This window comes from Oryx dammah, unplaced genomic scaffold, assembly GCF_014754425.2.
Source record: "Oryx dammah isolate SB20612 unplaced genomic scaffold, SCBI_Odam_1.1 HiC_scaffold_27, whole genome shotgun sequence".
In the NCBI taxonomy this organism is placed as follows: domain Eukaryota; kingdom Metazoa; phylum Chordata; class Mammalia; order Artiodactyla; family Bovidae; genus Oryx; species Oryx dammah.
Genome location: NW_024070211.1, coordinates 71,188,309 through 71,211,705, shown reverse-complemented (window position 1 = coordinate 71,211,705; position 23,397 = coordinate 71,188,309). Strand labels below are relative to the sequence as shown.

Below are 23,397 nucleotides of genomic sequence, written 5' to 3'. Positions count from 1 at the left end.
AATGGAAACAGTGGCTGGCTTTATTTTGGGGGCTCCAAAATCACTGCAGATGGTGACTGCAGCCATGAAATTAAAAGACACTTACTCCTGGGAAGGAAAGTTATGACCAACCTAGACAGCATATTAAAAAGCAGAGACATTACTTTGTCAACAAAGGTCCATCTAGTCAAGGCTATGGTTTTTCCAGTAGTCATGTATGGATGTTAGAGTTGGACTGTGAAGAAAGCTGAGTGCCAAAGAATTGATGCTTTTGAACTGTGGTGTTGGAGAAGAGTCTTGAGAGTCCCTTGGACTGCAAGGAGATCGAACCAGTCCATCCTAAACGAGATCAGTCCTGGGTATTCTTTGGAAAGACTGATGTTGAAGCTGAAACTCCAATACTTTGGCCACCTGATGTGAAGAACTGATTCATGAGAAAAGACCCTGATGCTGGGAAAGATTGAGGGCAGGAGGAGAAGGGGACGGCAGAGAATGAGATGGTTGGATGGCATCAACAACTCAATGGACATGAGTTTGAGTAAACTCTGGGAGTTGGTGATGGACAGGGAGGCCTGGCGTGCTGCAGCCCATGAGGTCACAGAGAGTCAGACACAACCGAGCAACTGAGCTGAACTGAAAGGATTTTCACATTGTGGATATGTAGTACCACATGGTGAAATATAATAATGGTTGTTTTTGTAGCTGGTAATTTATAGTTGGACTTCTCTGATGGCTCAGAGTAAAGAATCCGCCTGTCAATTCAGGAGCAGTGGTTTGATCCCTGGGTCGGGAAGATCCCCTGGAGAAGGAAATGGCAATCCACTCCAGTGTTCTTGCCTGGAAAATCCCACGGGTAGAGGAGCCTAGTCCTATAATCCATGAGGTTGCCAAAGAGTCAGACATGAGTTAGCGACTAAACAACAACAACAATTTATAGTTAGATATGGCAGTTTAGAGAGGGAGCAGAAGAAACTTAGTGTGCTTATTTACTGTGCTTTTGGGAGGCCATGTGTAGAGAGTGCAGTGGCCTAGGAAACTGTCAGTTCTCAGAAAGGTTTTATAGGGTAGACTCCTGACGTCATCATTTGCCATTTTGTATGCCTTTATTGATTGTGTGCCCATGGTTTTTGCTCAGAACATGTCCTCACCCCCATGTCCTGTTAGGGACCATGGACAGCAACAGAACAAGCATCAGCAATGACTTTCAGGATCAAGAAAACCAGGGAGTGTTAAGGCATGTGGAGTTGCTAAGGAGTAGGACAGGGATGTTCGGTGGGTGGGCAGAAAAAGAAGAATGTGAATATAAAATATCTCTCTGCCCACTGCTACCTGGGGCCATCTTGCTGAGTTGGCAGGAGATTTCTCTCAGATTTCCTGTCTAGGCAGGAGTTCCTTTCAGAGCATGGGTGGCCCTCCTGTGGGGGCAGGAAGGGGAATATGTGAAAATAGGCAGCAACTTTGAAGTCACCCTAACATTCTGATTATAAAGCAACTGTGACTCAGAATTGACAAAACTGACATTCATGGAATATTTACCTCTCTTTCCCTTGCTGTTTGCATTTATTTGTACCTCTGTGGGGTATACTCTGTTGGCACTTCTTGGAACATGGAATCTTACATTTCAAATGGTCGTTATTACTTACGTGCTGCCAAAGTGGTGGTTCTTCAGTGAATGTGATCTCGTGTTAGCTGTCTCATGACTACTATTGGTTTGCACTGGTAGACAAGTGTCACTGCTTGAGGATAAACAGGTGGGGAAATGCAAGCTGCTCTGTTAATAAAAATTATGGCAAAATTCAGGCTTCTCAGGTGGCGCTAGAGGTAAAGAATCCTCCTGCCAATACAGCAGATGCAGGAGACGTGGATTCAGTCCCCGGGTCAGGAAGATCCCCTGGAGAAGGAAATGGAAACCCATTACAGTATTCTTACCTGTAAAATCCCATGGACAGAGGAGCCTGGTGGGCTACAGTCCATGGGATTACAAAGAGTTGAACACAACTGAATGACTGAGTATGTGTTAAAATTCAAAATTCCACTCTTAACCCAGTAAGCTTAGTAAAGTTAACAAACTGTGTCCTTGCTTGATTATGGGTATCTTTCAGAGTTTAATGATTATCAAAGAAGATGATAGTCAGGGCCCACTTCGTGGCTGTGAACCTGTGCAGTCACGTAAAGCCTTAGAAGGGCCTGTGCTTGATTTCCCCCATCCGAAATCATCTTGAAATCTTAATATGTTTTTCGCAAATGAACCACTGCACTGGGTTCCGTAAATTATGTCACTGATCCTGAAAATAGCTAACGTTTACTGAGTAATATGTCCCAAGCACCTGAACGAATGGAGTCTCTATCATAACCTTATAATTCAGAAATTTCTTCTCTTGAACATCCAATCTTCAATAAACTCCTGTACATTAATATCACCATCTGACACAATGATGATACTTTTGTACATTCAAATTAGAGGGTTTCTTATTTCATTAGTTTTCAAACAATGGAAAAGTATCAATATCTATGAAAAAAGCTACACCATCCCACACAAAATAGCTGAACAAGAAAGTAGAGATTTATATTGAAAAAAATTATTTGAAGCCCCTGAAATTGTGAACATTGGGCATTTGAGAAATATTGTGGTCCCCATCTCATAGTCTGAGAAGAAATTTGTTGTCTTTAAAATCAGCTGATTAGTAACAAGTGTTCAAAATGGATCTCGAATTCTAAATAAAAATTCTTGGCAATTGGGATTTTCTTATAGTTTCACAAGTTAGTCTAAGGGATAGTTTCTTGTCTCTGTAGTGCCTTGTAATATTTGTAGATCTATAACCAATTTCTTTGTAATAGTTGTTTATAAATCAGTAACCAAAACCCATTTTTTGTATTCTCTGAGATTGAAAATGTTGCATATGTTATCAAATGAAAAGAAACTCAGAGGAAGGTTAGTTTGCATCTTTTAAGAAAGTTCCCATCAAGGCAATTTATGAAAATTAATAAATCTGTAGTGATTTGAGAACAGAATAATTTTAGGATTATGGTAACTGGTGATTATCTTAGAAGAAGATGGAGAAATTATGTTATTTGTGTTTATGCATCGAATATTCATTTAATACTTAACAATTCCCACTCTACAGACTAGGAATTTCTCTTTTCACCTTCTTTCTCAGTGCCTGGTTCACAAATTCATAGTGTTTACTGAACATGCTTGATGAGAGTAAAGTGTTCTGTGCTTTCAAATCTGAAGCAAAAACAATGGAAGCATTGTTTTATGTCTCATGGAGGATATGCCTTTTTGATGCGGTTGTAAACTCCCTAAAATGTCATATAGATGTTTGTAATTTCATATCATGTACTTTTCTTTTGGATGTTATAGCTGAGTCTGTAAGTCAACTTATTGGAGGGTTTGCTGGGGAAACCAAGAAACAATTTTGATGTCATTTCTATCTCAGATTTTGTTTTTAACAGCTTGTCCTAATTTGCACACACACAAAATTGAAATTTAAATAGAGACTATATTTAACAAACTAATAGAAAAATAAAAATAAATCCACTTGACTTGATAAATCCTTTGTAATAGCTGGAAACTGCCATTTGCCAAGAAATGATTTAGCTCAGTGAAAAGTATTTTACAGCTAATCCTTTAATGTCTGTTTTACATATTACCCTTCCCACTGTTAATATTGAACAATATTGTAAGCTAGTAATTTTATGTGCTATATTTCAAATTGCTATTAGGAAGCCATATAAATAACAATTTTCAACTGCTTGTTTATAATACCGTGAGGCATTTCTTACCTTGGGGTAGACTAACAGTGGATTAAAAAAAAAAAAAACTGCTGTGGGGAAATTATGTCTCAGATATGTAGCAACAAAACCTATAAAGCCAAATAAAGTCATGAGTCTGAGACACTGATAATGCACAACTTAGTATTAACTGCCAAAGGTGCTGAGACTGTGGGCCTTCGCTGAACATTGAGCCAGAAACTGCCTTACTTGATATGTCTTCACAAATGTTTTAAACTGAATGGGACTCCAGCAATTTGTCCCATTAGAGTCAGGGCATCGAGCCATAATATGCAGAGGAGGGCTCATCACAGAGGTCATCTTCATCCACTCTGATCTGTGTCTTACCCCAGCCCCCCGCAGGGAAATATTGTGAGAGTGACTCTTGCCGCCTGTGAGAGTCCCAGTGGTTACGTAATCTCCAAAATTCTGCATTTCATTTGTTCTCATTTTTCCTTTAATAGTGTAAGGCGGCACCCATCTGATAAATAATTCCGCATGATTGGTTTTTTTTTTTTTTTTTTTTTGGTTCTTCCAAACACTGACAAGACATTTTCCTTTTCTAGAAGAATCTTGTCTATGGTCAAGCAATAATCATTTGATGTTAATATCCCCTCACAGTGGTTGCAAGAACAGAGCAGGGCACATGTCTGGTTTCCTGCTGGCAGCCTGCATGATGCATGGACTATTTTGGCATCATAGGAGGAGTCACTGTAGGTCTTCAGGATTAGTGCCTAGAGGTCTCTCGAGCACAGGCAGCTCTTAGGACAGCCCTAGCATGCAACATGAGCGAGGATCCTGGGTGAAACTCCTTGGCAGCCCTTTTAGGAAGAAGTTTGATGAGAAGGCTAGAAGCTGTATGTGCCTTCTGTGGCCACATTTCCTCTGGACCCTTCTAGTGTCTTCTTCCAGGCCTCGTTTACATGGACAGGGGTCATGGAGGCCAGCAGCCATGTTCAGCATTAGGGGAAAATGTGTGGTGGGCAAAGGAAGGGGAGAGAAAGCATGTGTTTTGTAGAGTGACGGGTTCAAATCCTGGTTCCACTACTTGCTCACCCTGTGTGACTTGCCACAGGTGCCTTGTTACTGAGATGTCCCTCTCATCGTGGTCCTCCTCAAGTTTGCCGCTGTGGTCTTGCTGAGCTGATTGCAGGAATGTGTCACTCTCCCTCATCTCTGGAACTTTTGTGTAGGTGTTGCCCAAAAGTCCTTTTTTTTCTTTCTTGGCTTCTTCCCCTGCATCATCATTTCTTGTTCATAAAATCTCAACTTAGCTATTTCTTCCTGGGAGGAGCACTCCTAGAGCCCTTTGCTGAGGTTCCCATGGCATGTGATACTGAGGGTACAGTGGCTTGTCCTACAAATACCTTGTTGGCAGAGGCTGCATTTGTTCATGATCGTACCCCGAATAAGAGAACATAGTAGCAAAAGACGTCATGAGGGACCCGAAAGTCTCTTTCCAGGTTCAAATCCCTGACCTGGTCTGTTCTTTAACTCCTGTTGTTCCTCAGCTTATTCATCTGAAAAGCGGAACTCATGGATTCTCCCTTGTTAGATGATCCTAGGATTAAATAAGCAAAAAATAGCATCTTGACTTTTTTTTTTGCCTTAGCAAGACATGTAGCGAGCACTCTATAAATCCTTGCTATTTTTCCCTTCAGTTCAGTTCAGCTCAGTCGCTCAGTCATGTCCGACTCTTTGCGACCCCATGAATCGCAGCACACCAGGCCGCCCTGTTCATCACCAGCTCCCGGAGTTCACTCAGACTCATGTCCATCGAGTCCGTGATGCCATCCAGCCATCTCATCCTCGGTCGTCCCCTGCTCCTCCTGCCCCCAATCCCTCCCAGCATCAGAGTCTTTTCCAATGAGTCAGCTTTTCGCATGAGGTGGCCAAAGTACTGGAGTTTCAGCTTTAGCATCATTCCTTCCAAAGAAATCCCAGGGTTGATCTCCTTCACAATGGACTGGTTGGATGTCCTTGCAGTCCAAGGGACTCTTAAGAGTCTTCTCCAACACCACAGTTCAAAAGCATCAATTCTTCGGCACTCAGCGTTCTTCACAGTCCAACTCTCACATCCATACATGACCACTGGAAAAACCATAGCCTTGACTAGACGGACCTTAGTCAGCAAAGTAATGTCTCTGCTTTTGAATATGCTATCTAGGTTGCTCATAACCTTTCTTTCAAGAAGTAAGCGTCTTTTAATTTCATGGCTGAAATCACTATCTGCAGTGATTTTGGAGCCCCCAAAAAATAAAGTCTGACACTGTTTCCACTGTTTCCCCATCTATTTGCCATGAAGTGATGGGACCGGATGCCATGATCTTCGTTTTCTGAATGTTGAGCTTTAAGCCAACTTTTTCACTCTCCTCTTTCACTTTCATCAAGAGGCTTTTTAGTTCCTCTTCACTTTCTGCCATAAGGGTGGTGTCATCTGCATATTTGAGGTTATTGATATTTCTCCTGGTAATCTTGTTTCCTTAGTTTTACTTTTTAGTTAGCTCCAAATATTTATATACAAATTGTGTTTTCCTGAAAAGAACGTACAGATCTAAGAAGGAAATATCACCGATACCAAAAATATCATCAATAATAATATTAATAATCATAAAGTACATTTTTGAATAAATTAATAATTAATGTTTCAGTATAGTAAGTGAAGCTGTGACATTGTACTTAGAGTTATTTCTGTTTTTTACTTCTGTGTAATTGTCTTGTCTAATTAATTTAAATAGTTATTTTAATAAGTTGTTTCCACGAAACTATCATTAACCAGATTTAATTGTAGAATTAAGTCTGAACTCTTCAGTCAAACTGCCTAGGATTTAAATATGATTTATATGACCTTAGAAAATAATTTTAACTCTGAACCACTGTTTCTTCACCTGTAAATGGGGGTAATTATAGTCTTTACTGTGAATTGCAATAAGGATTTACAATGATAAAATTTGTGAAAATAGATACTTAGTGCTAAAAAAAGCTTAATCAGTTGTCACAGCTATTGTTACTGTTGTTGTTATGAATACTTCTTTTTTAGTTATTATCTGCCTCTGACAATAGATCTTGGCAAGAAAATTCCCAAGACAACAGCATTCACTTAATGGAAATAGCGTAAATTATGGGCTTAGAATTTAGACAGAACTAAGTAACTCATGACACGAGTTTGAGTAAATTCCAGGAGTTGGTGATGGACAGGGAGGCCTGGTGTGCTGCAGTCCATGGGGTCACAAAGAGTCGGACAGGACTGAGCAATTGAACTGAACTGAACTGAAGCAACTCGCAGAAGATACCTATGAGGCTGTTTCCTTCCCTGAGGGGATAATGAACAGAATGGGGTAGAGTTTGAACTCAATAGTAAGGGAGACCTGGGAGAGAATCCTGCTTCTGCCGCTTACTGGAGTATATCCTTATGACCCTGGATACCATCCTTAGCTTCGGTTGTTTGAGTTCTTCACCCTTAAAAATTAAGAAGTTACCTTCTTCTGTACAGCAGTGTGAGGATTCATGAGACAAGATCCGGGAAGGGACTTCAGCGTTCCTTTCCATCACAGGGTAGGAGGTGAATCATTTCTTCTTAATAAACGGAATATTGGACTCTAGTGACCATCAGTGCAGTTTCTATTAAGTCTGGCAAAAAATAGAAGGTCAAGTTGTTTTTCTCCCTAATCCCTTTAGTTCTGTGAAATCAGAGGAAAAAATCCCCCCCCCCCCACATGTAAAAGTCAAAAACCTTCAGAAATCCAGGAGATTTCTCAAAAATAAAGCTTGATTAAAAATGTAAAATGCAGCGTAGATAATTTTACAAAACAGCAGGGGCAATTGCAAAGCACTTATTAAAGTACCTGTTAAAGTAATTAGTGATAAAAATGGAAATTTCAAGGCACTTCTGTATTTCTTAGATCCCAGAATAGGCTCAGACTGTGCTAAATCACTTCCTCTCTCATATCAGAGTCACAGAAAAAGACGAAAGTGAAGCTTCAGAGAGTTTTAGGGTTGGGAGGCAGGTGTGAATCACCATTAGGAACTGGCTCTTCCCAGGTCTGAGTGGGCTAATCCCCTCACTCACTCTGCATCCTGTTTCCGAACTTCTGTCACTTGGCTGTTACATATGAAATACTTACGATTCCTTCCTGTTTGTTTTATGTAAAGAGACCAAGCGATTTGTGAGCTTGACAGGGAGACCTAAGCACCTGTGGCCTAAACCTTTTTTGCACAGAATGTTATCTTATTTATAGGGCTTCCTAGGTGGCGCTAATGAAAAAGAATCTGGCAGCCAACGCAGGAGACGCAAGAGATGTGGGTTAGATCCCAGGGTCTAAACCTCTATCCACTCCAGTATTCTTGCCTAGAAATTTCCACAGACAGAGGAACCTGGTGGGCTACAGTCCCTGGGGTCACACAGAGTTCAGATGCAATTGAGCAACTGAGCACAGCCCACAGCGCATCAGCACATATTTAACCTTGTTGCCACACTGACCCCTACTCTCACCTCCACCTCTGCCTCTATCTTAACTCTTCCTGCATCTCTCTTGTATCAGTTCAGTTCAGTCGCTCAGTCATGTCCGACTCTTTGCGACCCCATGAGTTGCAGCACGCCAGGCCTCCCTGTTCATCACCATCTCCCGGAGTTCACTCAGACTCACGTCCATCGAGTCCGTGATGCCATCCAGCCATCTCATCCTCGGTCGTCCCCTGCTCCTCCTGCCCCCAATCCCTCCCAGCATCAGAGTTTTTTCTAATGAGTCAACTCTTCTCATGAGGTGGCCAAAGTACTGGAGTTTCAGCTTTAGCATCATTCCTTCCAAAGAAATCCCAGGGTTGATCTCCTTCAGAATGGACTGGTTGGATGTCCTTGCAGTCCAAGGGACTCTTAAGAGTCTTCTCCAACACCACAGTTCAAAAGCATCAATTCTTCGGCACTCAGCCTTCTTCACAGTCCAACTCTCACATCCATACATGACCACAGGAAAAACCATAGCCTTCGACAAAGTAATGTCTCTGCATATCCTGCCTTAAAAATGCTTCTGTGTTTTTTTTTCTCATCAGTGTGTCCAGGCTCCTCATTCACATTATAGATTACACTAATGAGCTTATTTGAGTCTGTTCTTGGTTCATAGTTAGGACTCTCACATAGTAGATGCTTCGTAAATGCTTCTTGTTGGACTAATTAGAGTGGAGACTCCTGAGAGCATGGTTTGCTGTTTACATCCTAATCCACGTCTCATTGGTCCTCTCCCAGCAGGACCTCAGGGCACTCTTCATGGAATTTCAGAACAGGACAGATTTGAGACACTCTAGTCATCAGTCTAAGCTGCAGAAGCTCCAAATAAACTTCCTAGTCACCAAACGAAATGCTCCCTAAGGCAGCAACTGGGTAATTAGGTTGTCATGGCAGCAGGGACCCTTGAAGAAGGTTTTGAATATAGCTTTGAAATAATTGTTTCAAAACATTTTATAACCTTGGATCCCAGAGAAGTAGAAAAGAGGATGTAGAACCATGTCATTTGCAGAAGCACCATCCAGAGTGAAACAGAATGCACTAAGGGCACAGAAAAATGGTTATGTGAGGAAAATCTGAAAGTTGTCATGGAAAATAATAATTGCAGCAAGGACTGTTGTAGATGGCAAAAAAAAAATAGCTATAAAAATTTTAGACTCTGAAATGAGATCAAATTTTGATGGACATATTTTTAAAGGACCTCGAAGAGAATATTCAAAAGGCATGCTCTGACATCGGCAGGATGACCAAATGCAAATAGTTAGAATGTTTTATCTTTGTATCCCCAAATGGAAATAATGACATAAGTAACTAAACATTAGCTTTTACCCAAAAACATCTGTCCTAGGCTCAAATTTTTGTGAATCTAAGAAAGGACCATATAATACTCAGTTATGTAATACACAATAATATAATATTCAGTTTTATGATAAATTCTTAATGGAATGGAATGAAACCTCTGAAATGTGAACCAAGGGTCTGCCACAATATCTCTTGATGGGATTTGGAAGGGCTGATGAAAAATAACATTTCTGAGTGTGGCAAAATATAAGTAAAAATGTAAATCTAGTATGTCAGTAAGATAAAACTTGGGACTTTTGAATGGTCATTTGGTGAGTAAAGCTTCCAACGAAAAATTACTTTTATCGGGCTCCAAGTCATTTTAGGAGATTTCCTTGAACCTCCTTTCAGAGCCTTGCGCATACCTGTGAAAATCACTTTATTACTCAACAGAAGGAACAAGGTTTTTCACTTGGTGATGTCTAATTCAAGCCATATTTAGAACAAGTCTGTTAGACATATACCAAATCCACCATACATGTTTTCCACCCCTGTAACAGTGGATAGCCAAGGTTTAACTTTCATCACAGGAAAACTATGGAATTGGCAAAATCCGAAGATGCTCAGAGGATTTCATAATTACACACTCCAAACTTGCTTCCCTTGTGTTGGGATTAAAGGAGATGAAACACACCACCTGGGACCAGCCTAGGGCTGAGTTGAGAGAGCACGAATGGGGCTCTAGGAAGCTCTCTGGAAGTTGTAAGCTGAGATCAGCTCTCTAAGATGGAAGCAGGACAATTTGAAAACAAAGCCACAGCTGAAGAAGCAGTACGTTCTTCATCCAAGAAATCAGCCTAAGATTCAGGCCACTATGAGACAGGAAGGAAGGTGGCAGGGTACAGCCATCAAAAGAATGATACAACCATTAAGAATAGGATATGATTTAAAAAAAAAAAACCCACAGAGCAAATAAATAAATAAACAAACAACAGCAAAACAGAACTTATTCGGCCCAAGATGGTGGAAGATTTTACTTCTAGTAAACCTTAAGCCTCATTAGGCTCTAGGAGACCATTCAGTTCAGTTCAGTTCTGTCGCTCAGTCGTGTCTAACAATTTGCAACTCCATGGACTGCAGTATGCCAGGCATCACCAACTCCTGGAGCTCACTCAGACTCATGTCCATCGAGTTGGTGATGCCATCTGACCATCTTATCCTCTGTCATCCCCTTCTCCTCCCGCCTTCAATCTTTCCTGCATCAGGGTCTTTTCCAGTGAGTCAGTTCTTCACATCATGTGGCCAAAGTATTGGAGTTTCAGCTTTAGCATCAGTCCTTCCAATGAATATTCAAGACTCATTTCCTTTAGGATGGAATGGTTGAATCTTCTTGCAGTCAAAGGAACTCTCAAGAGTCTTTTCCAACACCACAGTTCAAAAGCATCAGTTCTTCGGCACTCAGCTTTCTTTATAGTCCAACTCTTACATCCGTACATGACCACTGGAAAAACCATAGCCTTGACTAAACAGACCTTTGTTGGCAAACTAATGTCTCTGGTTTTTAATAGGTTGTCTTGGTTGGTCATGACTTTTCTTCCAAGGAGCAAGCGTCCTTTTATTCCATGGCTGCAGTCGCCACTTGACTTTGGAACCCAAAAAATAAAGTCTGTCACTGTTTCCATTATTTCCCCATCTATTTGCCATGAAGTGATGGGACCAGTGCCATGATCTTAGTTTTCTGAATGTGGAGTTTTAAGTCAATTTTTTCACTCTCCTCTTTCACTTTCATCAAGAGGATCTTTAGTTCTTTTCTTTCTGCTGTAAGGGTGGTGTCATCTGCATACATGAGGTTATTGGTATTTCTCCCAGCAATCTTGATTCCAGCTTGTGCTTCATACCAGCCCAGCAATTCTCATGATGTACATGAGATATGGGACAGTTCTAAGGCTGACCATATAAACCAAAAAGTGGGTAACACCCCAATTCTTGGAAATTCCACTCCTTTCCCAAAATAGTTGTAATAATCCTCCCACTCTTTAGCCTGTGAAATCACCCAGCCCGTGAAAACTAACCACCCTATATTTTGGTGCAATCTCTCGTCTTCTGAGACAGCCCACACTCTGTTTTTGGAATATATCTCTCTAAATAAACCTGGTTTCACTTTACTATGACTCGTTCTTGAATTCTTTCCTGCATGAAGCCAAGGACCCTCACTTGGCAGCTGTCCCAGGGGCTCACTCAATACTTGAAACATGACTGTCCTCTGATGTTCCACTTTTCCTACAACAAGTAGCTCTGCGAGGGAGCACTCTTGCATGCTCAGTCACTTCAGTCATGTCCAGCTCTTTGCAACTGTATGGACTCTAGCCCACCGGGCTCCTATGTCCATGGGATTTTCTAGGCAAGAATACTGGAGTGAATTGCCATGCCCTCCTGCAGGGGACCTTCCCGACCAAGGGATCAAACCTGAGTCTCCTGCATTGCAGGTAGATTCTTTACTACTGAGCCATCGGAGAAGGCTGACTCAAGGCCAAGTACAAATAAGCAACCAACTCACAAGCTAGTAGGAGCAGCAGCGCTCCACAAGGGAGTGAGCAGGAGCAGGTGAGCATAAGCTTAGACACAAGAAATGACAAGGGGCAGCTGCTGGTACTGTGTCTCTTGCAGAGGGTGCTGAATGACCAAAGACATCAATGGCGAGTCGGCAAATCCCAAGAAATTCTTCTACTCCTCCTCTAAATATCCTGCTATGAAATTTCTGGAGAGTAGAAAAATACCTTCTAATGTTGGTAGAGTGCTTTAGAAATAGATAATAGAATTCAGGAAAATATAGTCAGTAAAGAAGCTTTAGCCCTGGATCATTTGGCAATAGCAGACCTCACTTCATAAATAAAATAGGAATTCAAGAATTGTGGGCGGAGGAGCCATCTCCTTTGACTGAGAGACCTTTTCCACAAGGAGAGAAAGAACTCTAGAGAATATAAAACAGGCAGGGTAGAGTTCAGGATATCACTACTAGAGTATTTACCAAGGCTGAGTAAATCAAGAGAATTGAAGCAGATCAGATTAAAAACACAGATTCACATCTACCTTTTGTTGCTGAACCTAAATTGCTCATGGTGGTAGAGTCCATTAATCAGATATATACCATATTCACTCTCATAATTTCCTTTTTACAGGTATTTGGTTTTCTTAGTTGAAAGGGAGAATAATTTATATGGATGATTATGGTACCAGATTAATTCTCTCACCAAATCTGAATAAAGATAAGGGAACAATGGTTAAATGATGTGTTTTGTATGTTCCTTTTTACATCTGACATCTTGAAGTGAAAAAAAATCGCATGTTCCTTTTCAAACTTCAGGGACTACATCAATAAACATACAAAAGCTGCTCATCACCCTATTTTGCTTGGTTTTTCCTGCATAGTTTCCCATGTTACCCGCATTTATCAGATAATCTACTTTTTAACCTCACCTTGTAGCACTGAATAAGGACTCAGTGCTTCCCTGGCCTCAGCAGTCACTGCATTCCAGTTGAGACATCATCTCAGTACTGAGCGAAAACCCACAGGTAGAATTCTGTTAAATGCCACAAGCCGACGCAGCATCTGAAGATCTGCAGCTCAATGAGAAGAGACAGAAAATGGCAAAGTGGCCCTCCAGCCCCGTTCTGAAAGGCCGCCTGCACATCGTTCCCAGTCTCTGCTGCGTTCATTAGCTGGAGAGCTGCGGAGCCAGCCTTGCCACCGTGAAGGGGCCACTCCACCTCCATCCCGCCGGATAATGGACAGCTGGCCTTGAGTGCAGCCTTTCTCAGCCTTGAGTTACAGATTCAAAACTGTGAAATAGAAAATACAGCTGACTGACTGAAGAAGGCAGAGTAACCCACTGCAAAATCATTAACGTGGCGTGTATTTCTGACCCTGGCTGCTCTGGCATTCCCAGGTCCCCAGAGCTGACCTTGGTCTCTTCACTCTGGGGTGAGCATGCACTCTGACTGTGGACTGAGCTGCACCACTACTTATCTCACAGATCCTCACCCCTCCTCCTGCATAGTGACATGAAGTAGCCTCTTCTCCATGAAGCTGAAAATCCATACACACACACGTGTGAATATGTATTTCTGACTTTGAGTTCCCTATGTATACATTTTACCTACTTTTCCCTGAGATCTGAATTATGGCCAGATAATATCGCAGTCCCAGTTTGAATAGTGATATTCTCTCTCCTCCTTTGATGATTTATTATATATATATGTATATATATAATATAAACCTTTCATAAAAATTCTTATTATAAGAAGTATAACACCTGTGGGCTGGTGAGCTTTTGTGGTAATTTAACTGTGAAGAATGTGTATATGTGAAAGGATGATCTTTACCTATCATTTTCTTACTTACAGCCTTAACACAGAAGTAGATTTTATTTTCATCTAAGTCAATTTTTATTTTCCCTACATATGTGAGAACTATAACAGTAAATGATTCATTTATACCTTAACATTTAAGAAATTACCATCAGTTATGACAGTTAATTGATATGACTATAAATTTCACCATGCTGTCTTATTTATTATCCTTTCTGACTATGCCAGTACCTTTCCCTACCTGAGAGGTAGGTTAAGTAGCTTCTTCCATCCTTTTGTGGCTGGCAAGTAATCTGAGACAAAGAGATTCAGTTACATCCCCAGATCTGGTAAAACCTGTATCTTAGTGCTAAAACTCAAGTCCCCTTGCTCTAGGATCTTTACCCTCTCCCTCATGACTCTACATATTTCAGTGGAGAAAACTGACTATGCTCAGTTGCTTAGTCCAACTCTTCATGACCCCAGGGACTGAATCTCGCCAGACTCCTCTGTCCATGGGACTTTACAGGCAAGTATACTGAAGTGGGTTGCCATTTTCTCCTCCAGAGGACCTTCCCAACCCAGAAATCAAACCTCCATCTCCTGCATTGGCAGGCAGATTCTTTACCACTGAGCCGCCTGGGAAACCTGACCACTTGGATAAAAATAAAATAAAATATAACATCGTTTAGGACGATGAGTTTATATATACACATACTCATGCTGAAAGCAAAACGATGGCATCATATATCTGGTAAAAAGGAGTGAAATATAACCATTAACCAAATAAGAAGTCAGATATCTAATCTATAAGGACTCTTCCCCCAAATCACATGATATACCACTCAAAATCATCATTTCTTTTGTTGAATGTCATTTCCCATAACTTCTTGGACTCTTTGCATAATGATAAATGTGTTCTTAAGTCAGAATGTTATCATTTTTTGGCACTCTCTCAGTCCTTAAAACCCAGATTTGGGTGGAGAAAATATAGACAGCTTCTTCTTTATGGGCTATAAGAAGCATCAGTCAGTTACTTACTGAGCATTCACATTGTGACAAGTCTTGGGTCTTAAAGGATCTTTGGTCCCAGGGAACTCATGCTCTAAAGAATGCTTGAGATAAGCATTATAAAAATTGTGCAAAAACAACATCCTGGTTCTACTTACCTATGTCTTAACTTTCTTGGAGAAACTAGCATTTTCAAAATAATGAACAACCAGTTATTTATGTTATTTTTGATAAAAGTAACTCCACAAACACAGGTTGAGAGAAGCAAAAGTATAAATAAGTCTGAAGTAAATGGTTTGAGGCTCCACTGATAAGAGGGAAAACTGATCCATAGCAGGAAAAAAAAAAAAAAGCCTTTATTCTTGCAATTTGATGCAGCACAGTCCTACCACCATGCTCATCCTGAGAGCTGAATGGAATTTGTTGTGACTGACTAACCAAGCTCAGCAATAAAGAATCCACCTGTAATGCAGGAGACATAGGTTTGAACCCTGGGTCAGGAAGATCTGGAGAAGGAAATGGCAGCCCATTCCAGTAGTCCTGCCTCAGAAATCCCATGAACAAAGGAGACTTGCGGGCTATCGTCTATGGGATCACGAGTGTTAGACAAGACTAACCTCTGAACCGCCACTTCCCAACTAACCACGTACGTAGGGCTTTCACACGAGTTGAACCTGAAGAAAGTCAAATGGGAAACAGAGTAAAATAGGCCTCATTTTAGAGGCATTTACATCCTTGCTGACAACATGATGGATCTGCTGGGACAACGTGACTGTCCGGCAAACCCCTGCATGCTAAGATGATCCTAGCAGGAATTAATGGCAGAGAATCAGTCATTTCCCAGATCAACATCAGCATGCAGCAAGGCCTTTCCTGGGAGACAAAGGAATAGAAAAACTTTTCAGAGGTGAGGGAGCCATCTCAGTCACATTATTTACTTACTCAATTCGATTTTTTAGTGTCTGAAGTCACAAAAGTTGTAACCAAGACAAACCAGGCTGCAAGTACCATTTTAAAAATGTCATCAGCCTAGTAGAAACATGAGACATAAATCACAAGTTTTATTGTATTTGCAATTAAACAGATCAAATTTAATGTCCACAGAAAAGCCTTAGTAATTAGGATAAAGATTAATATAGTGAAATGTCCCTGGTTTAGGAGGCCACCCAAGCAAAACTGAAATAAAGAATTGAGTATATAATCGAATAGCATGTGAATATTAATGCATGAAACCCTCCAAGTCCCCAGATCCCTGATGCAATTATTTTCTATTCACATTAATTGTTCCTAACAGATGACATTAATGACTTTGAGTTGAAACGTGTGCAAGGGAAGATTTCACAAGATCAATGCTGTTTAGAAATAAGGTCATTTTTGTAATTATTTGCTCAAATTTTAACCACTGCTCAACATAATAAGGTTAACATGGTGAGTGTTTCGTAATGTGAATATCAAAAGTTAATTTTCATGCTGGCTAATAAGTGTATTGGGGTATTCACATTTTTCTTACTGTTTCTTTTTCCTTACTACTTATTTTCCAATGCATATTGACAGACTGTGAAAGTGTGATTATTGTTTATAAGCTGTAATTTGCACATGTGTATATATAGAACACTAAAAACCTCAGATAACCATTTTTGGGGTTAGGATATATGTTATCTAATCTAGAAATGTCAACTCTTTTGAGATTTACCTGTCTGAGGCAGGATTTTGAAACAAGCAATTAAATCAACACTGTTCAAAGTTTCTGCCTGTTTTTACCCAGAAACTTCACTCACGCATCTTAGATCTTTCATCCGGGGATTTACTCTCAGATGTGGAAAGAAGCCAGAGTCTGACGCACTCACGAACTGATGTTGAAATGCATGTGAGTTTCCCTGTCGCCTTCAGAATACTTGTTCAGGTGGTTATTTTCCTCCATCAAATATGATGTCACAAGTGAACCATAAAACTCATCCTTGAAGCATTGTCAGATAGATAAAAATACTTTCCTTTCTTGTGTTCTCTGCAATTCAGCATCATATCCCCCAGCTGATAGAGTAAGTAGAAAATGTCACTCTCAGCAAAAATATTATAAATCTTGCCTTGTCCCCAAGATACCTTTTTTGGGTATTGATTATATCTCAAAGTCACAGAGAAATGGTCAAGGAGCTTTTTATTAAAGCCCATGTCCCATATTACTCATCTTACTTTTATGATATATTATGTATGAACTTTTAAAAATTCATGGGCTGTACTTTTTTTCTTTAGCTAGGGTTAGCTTTGTGCTTATTTTGCAAAACTTTAACCAGCGTGTTTTTTTAACTCTCATTGACATTAAAAAAAAAAAAAAAAGATAGCTTGAAAAATACAAGAGTGAAATATATAATGAAAAATATTAGTGTTAAAACAATGACTGATGGGCATTTGGATAATTGGCCTTTTAGTTTACTGTCTAAATTTATAAGTATAGCCAGGAGAGTCTATATCAAAAGTGGATATTCTCAAGTTAGATTGTAATTGCATGTCAGTGAAGTACTGTCACCTTTAAACATTCTTGAAGACCCTAATGCCATCCAATATAAAAAATGGCCTTAAGATCAGGAATTTTTTAAGTTGCAAATTTTAATTCAAGAAATTCTTGCCTTCATTCTCTGTCTCTCTCCTTTTTTAAAAAAAAACTAAAATTGTGGATTTTGTATTGCATTTCACATAATAAGGATGTTAAAGCATATGAGTGCTTCAAGGTGGTAATCTAAAATACACTATGGGAAAAAAACACTTTGAATAGGGCAAACAGTGTACTTTGTCAATTCAATCAACATAATTAAGGTAATGTTGCAATGGAGACCAGCATACATCTTTAGGCAAACAAGAATTTTATTAATAATAACTATCTATTACAACTCTTCTCAGGAGGATGCTTGGCAGTCTGTATATGTCCAGGAGTTCTGCTTGTTGTCAAGGGCTTTACTTAGAGCTGTAGCATAGAGGCTGGGACCTAGGGCTGACATCAGAACCTTATATTGATTGGGTGACCTTGGATAAGATTTTAAAGCTTCATTTTAACAGTGCCTCAGGTTCCCCATCTGGAAAATGAGAAGAATGATATTTCTGTTCTATTTCTGAGAGTTGTGGTGAGGATTAAATGAGATAACATATGACATGTACATAACACAGTACCTGCTGAGACTTTGGGGCCATAATGAGATCTCTGCTGCTCTGGCTGTCTTCTATTCTAAAATATGTGGCCCAAGAATTAAGTAATTTTCTTCTGTCACAGCCACAGAAGAACATGGCAGAGATGGAGAATGAGAGCTGAGATAAGTACCTGCTAGTGTGCCTGTCCAGGTCACATCAGTGACCCCCAGAAACAAAGTACACCCACTTTCGACTCTTTCTCATCACAGAGTCCATGTGCAAGGCATCAGATATGATGGCATGTTAAAGGTAATACAGAGTCCCTTCAGTTCAGTTCAGTTCAGTTCAGTCGCTCAGTCGTGTCCGACTCTTTGCGACCCCATGAATCGCAGCACGCCAGGCCTCCCTGTTCATCACCAACTCCCGGAGTTCACTCAGACTCACGTCCATCAAGTCGGTGATGCCATCCAGCCATCTCATCCTCGGTCATCCCCTTCTCCTCCTGCCCCCAATCCCTCCCAGCATAAGAGTCTTTTCCAGTGAGTCAACTCTTCACATCAGGTGGCCAAAGTACTGGAGTTTCAGCTTTAGCATCCTTCCTTCCAAAGAAATCCCAGGGCTGATCTTCTTCAGAATAGACTGGTTGGATCTCCTTGCAGTCCAAGGGACTCTCAAGAGTCTTCTCCAACACCACAGCATCAGAGTCCCTTAGGGAGGCTGTAAAGTACAATTTTGTTGAAGAGCCAAGACACACACATACTAAAAAAAACTTTTAGTAATAGTAGCAAACCTAAAAGTTACTAAACTTTATTGTTACTAATAATCATTTAGTGTCATTAAGCATGCAGGCCTGCATGCTAAGTGGCTTCAGTCATGTCTGCCTCTGTGCGACTCTGTGGACTATAGCCTGCCAGGCTCCTCTGTCAGTGGGATTCTCCAGGCAAGAATACTAAAGTGGGTTGCCATGTCCTCCTCCAGGAGATCTTCCCAGCCCAGGGATCGAACCCAAGTCTCGTACATCTCCTGCACTAGTAGGTGGGTTCTTTACTACTAGCACCACCTGGGAAGCATATGATTACTGATTGCCAGAGACCCATCACTCTTCACATTGATCTTATATGATTGTAGCTTTCATTATCTCCGGTTAGAAAAAAGGAAACTAAAGTGTGGAAGAATTAAGTAATTTTCCCCAAATCAAAGAGTTAGCCAGGATTTAAACCTTACAAATGACCTTATAAATGAGCAGATAATCCTGATGATAATCATGTGCTGATGAAGGAGGAAACCTCAGGAGAAAGGAGCTCACTTTCAGTCATGATGTCAGAGATTCTGAGTCCCTTCTTAAATTCCAACATCAATTGTCCAAGGTCAGGAAAGGTGGGAGAATTTCCCAGTAGAGAGGACTAGCCCCTTCCTCTTCTTGTCAAGGAATTACTCTGTAATCAGCCCACTATACACACACTCCCTCTCTCCAGTACTCTGCCCCCAGGGAGGGCTCAGACCCCTGCCTTCATCCTGCTCAGCACAGCCCAGGTCAGACTGAGATATGCAGTTTTCTACCAGGTAATTCACATGAGAGGTTATTCTCTCTCAAAGCTCTTCCTAAGCTAGGGACTTTCTACTCAAAGCACAGGCCTTGGACAGCAGCCTCAAAGCATCTGGGAATTTCTTAAAATACTACATTTCAGACCCCTCCTCAGAATTGCTAAATCAAATCTATATTTAACAAGATCTGGGATGACTCATGTGAATATTAAAGTATGAAAAGCCTGGCTTAAGGATACTTTTCTATTTAACTACCCCAGCCCTGCCCACCTCCACATAACATTGATGGGCCTTCCCCACTTCCTCACAGTACCCTCTGTCATGTCAGGGCATCTCAGGTTCAAGGTCAAGGGAGAGATAACAATGCTTTTCTCTCCTAGCACATCTTCTGTGTTCTAGTTTCCTGTCATCTTAATCCAGCATCTATCAGAGGTGCACACAGGGTTGATAACAGGGCAGAGAAGCATATTTGTTAAAAACCTGGGAATTGAGTTATAAAAATAGGTATAATTGTAATGGGTGAGGTGAAAAGGTAAAGATTGGAAAGACAGAGGGAAATCACATATAAGCTTCAGTACTGTGGAGAAAAGTAGAATGCAAACAGTGACTAACACCTGTGCAGTGTGTGAAAAGGCTGCTGGAGAAGTTTAGATCTGATGGCCTCAAAAGACACAGACATAATATTTCCCTGAATGGTAGACACAACCATCAGAACAGAGGTGCATGCTCAGTTGTGTCTCACTCATTATGACCCCATGAACTGTAGCCTGCCAAGCTCCTCTGCCCATGGGATTCTCCAGGCAAGAATACGGGATTGGCTTGCCACTTCCTCTTCCGGGGATCTTCCCGACTCAGGGATTGAATCTGCCTCTCCTCCATCTCCTACTTTGGCAGGTGGATCCTTTACTGCTTGAGCCCTTGGGAAAGCCTCAGAGGAAAGGTCATCCAAAATAGAAACCACCACCCTACTGACTCAAGTAACAGAATATCAGAGAATGGGATGGAGGAGAGAGAAAGCACACAAGGAGAAGTGGATTGTGATGTGCTGTTTCTGAAAGTCTGTTTCTGGCATGTTCCAGATGTGTGCAGTAGCTGAAACCTTCAGCCTGTTCTCCTGACACTGGGACCATGTGTGGAGGGCAGCTGTAGAGACATAAACATGAACTCCCTTTAACTAAATTGCATCTGGCAATAAACAAGATCATAAATCAATGGATATTGCTGAAAGCTGGGTTTTAAGACAACTTTCTCCTTTCAGCGATACTTAGAGCCAAATTTCAGGGGGGAAAATAGAGTAGTAAAATTCCCTGGCATTTTCAGACCACTTTAAGAGATGATTAGGCAGCCAAAATGAAGTATCAATAGCAAGGAAGATGCCTGATATTGAAAATCTAACATTATTAAGCATTATGGATATTGATTAGAGAGCAGGTTAAACATGCCCTCTGTACTGATGCAGGGGTTTCCTATTGACCACAAAGGCTCCCAGAACAGCATCACCTTCCTTCACCACACTGGTATTTAGTCATCGTCAGTTGGAATTGCATTTGGAGAACAGTGATAAGTACTCAGGTACTAAAGGCTCCCATAAAGTGTCAATAAAGTGCATAAGTAAGAGGCTTTGCCATTCTGCCAGTGACATGAAGACAGATGGTTCCCCCATCCGTGAGTTTCTGAGACAAAGCTTTTCTAGATAGGGGACAGGAATGAGACTGTAATGGAGAGGTTCCATTCTTGCAGTCGGGATGCTAAATCAATTTAGCCCATCCAGTTGGTGGAGCCCCATCCGTTACACTAGGGGCCTGTAATGAGGCTGTCAGGGTGTGCTGGGATGCTTATGGCTGCCGCCTGTGCCTTGTGCAGACCCACTAGAATTTTAACTGCCTGGATCCTCCTTGGGGGGCCCAGATCTGTTTGACGTGAAACTCTTTATCATTTGAACATCCAACTGATCTGATCTGAAAAGTCCTGGAATCTGTACAGCAGAGCTTCCTGACTCCTTCGTTTTGGCGTTTTACTACAGGACATAATTTCCTGGGCATTTGATCCCAGACTTACAATGATGTTATCAGAGCCTTACAGATCATAGGAGTAATCTGGTAGCACTGGCCCACCCTACACAGGAAGACATTAAGATCCACAGAAGTTAAATGTTTTCTTTGCTCTGTATCTCGTATCTGGTGGCACGTATAGCCTGAGAGCCAGGTTGCTAGACTTCCAGTCCAGGGAGGATACCCTTGAACTCTTAAGCCAAAGAAGTTGCTCTGTCTTCTTCCTTTTGTCACATTAGATTCATGACTTGATATTGATGTGATCCTTTAATCAGTGTGACGGGATAAAATGAGAAACTACTACTGTCATACTTCTGCCTAATGCTGATGGCAGCTCACAGTAATTGAGCACCTGCTTCTAAGCTGGATCTTGTGCTGCATGCATCTCATCTAGAACCTCAGTTGGTCCTAGCAGTGACCCTATTTGGTAGGCAGCGTTATCACTTTTTGAAAAGGAGATGTAGCTCTAAGAGATTAAATAATTTCCCACACATGTTAGTCTGAGGCAGAGTCAAGAGTCAAACCTCTAGTCTGTCGACCCCAAAGTCTGCGTTTCTAACCACAGTACTATATTCATGCCTCCCTCATTATGATGTTGAGTTGATATTTCTTCTCCCCTAAGCAGAGTCCTAGCTCAGAGCTGTCCTGCTTTTTCAGGGCTGCCAGCTGAACACAAAAGCAGGAACCCCTGCTTTGAAATGCCCTGGCATGGGGATTGCCGTCTCAGGTCATCTCTGCCCTCGAAGCAGCTACAGCAGCAGTGAGCTGTCTCTCTCCAGCACCTGCAGCGAGTATTCCAGCGGCTCTTCCTACACGTGGCATGATGGAAAGAACCTCAGGAAAAGGGTAAGGCTCCTTCAGGGGCATTGCAGCATCAGAGGGAACCAGAAAAAAAGCCTCTTCTGGTAGGAAGGTGGAAGGTGGGAGGGAGGCCAAGAAGGAAACACCCATTTGCTGGCTGAGTCCTTGTTCTTTTACACCTCACAAAGCCATAGGGGGAGATATTATCTTCCTCATTACACAGAAGGAGAGATTGGCTCTAAAAGGTTAAGTTCCTTGCTAGAAGTCATACAGCCAGAGAGGAATGGAATGATGACTTGACCTCAGATGATGAGGACATTATGGGAGGGAGTTTGGGAGAGAAAGACATTTTCCTTCTGTGCTTTGGTGGAGCCCACCAAGTTCACAGATTTGTATCAAGTTGGAATGGCAGCCCTGGCCTAATGGAACTGACCATGCTTCAGACTGACTCAGACATTTTCAATTAGTTTTATAGACATTCTCTATCGCTGTGATGCTTGGAGAGACTTGTCGATGTCCAGTGCAAATGAGGCTGAATGAGGCCAAGTCATCCCAGACTGAGCATCCTATGAAAGCTCAAACAGAAGGTTTTCTTGTGGAGAATAAGGAGAGGGGTGCATTCTCTCAGAATAAATGACCAGAAGTTTTGGAAGTCTCATTAGCTTTGTGGAAATTTACTGCTCAAAAATAGCAATGTAATATATTGACCTCCTCTATTCAATGCAATAGCCTCATAAAACTCTAATTGGCTATAAATTGAAGGAGGTACAGTAGAGAGAGAAAATGCTATGGTAGATTTCAAGCACCATAGCATCAGTGAAAGTCTCCACTTAGATACCAGGAGTTTCTTTACCAGATTGTTAAATAATTCCTGTGACTGGAATGACTCGCATCTGCTAAGTGGGCTCACATGACAGATTTCTTCATGATTTGAATAAACATCTTTGCACACCGGTATAAGTCAAGAATCTAGAATAGCTGTTTCCA

The 23,397-nt window shown here is 41.2% G+C and overlaps 1 protein-coding gene across 4 annotated transcripts in view; it reads left to right on the top strand.

Annotated features, from left to right (window-relative positions):
* NCKAP5 (NCK associated protein 5) overlaps positions 1 to 23,397 on the top strand; it is a 1,043,181-nt gene that overhangs the window by 879,746 nt on the left and 140,038 nt on the right. For all 4 annotated transcript variants that reach the window (XM_040228410.1, XM_040228409.1, XM_040228412.1 and 1 more), the window contains 2 exons: positions 16,659 to 16,760; positions 22,267 to 22,455. In XM_040228410.1, coding sequence (XP_040084344.1) covers positions 16,659 to 16,760; positions 22,267 to 22,455 — 291 coding nt within the window. The remainder of the gene's footprint in view (positions 1 to 16,658; positions 16,761 to 22,266; positions 22,456 to 23,397) is intronic.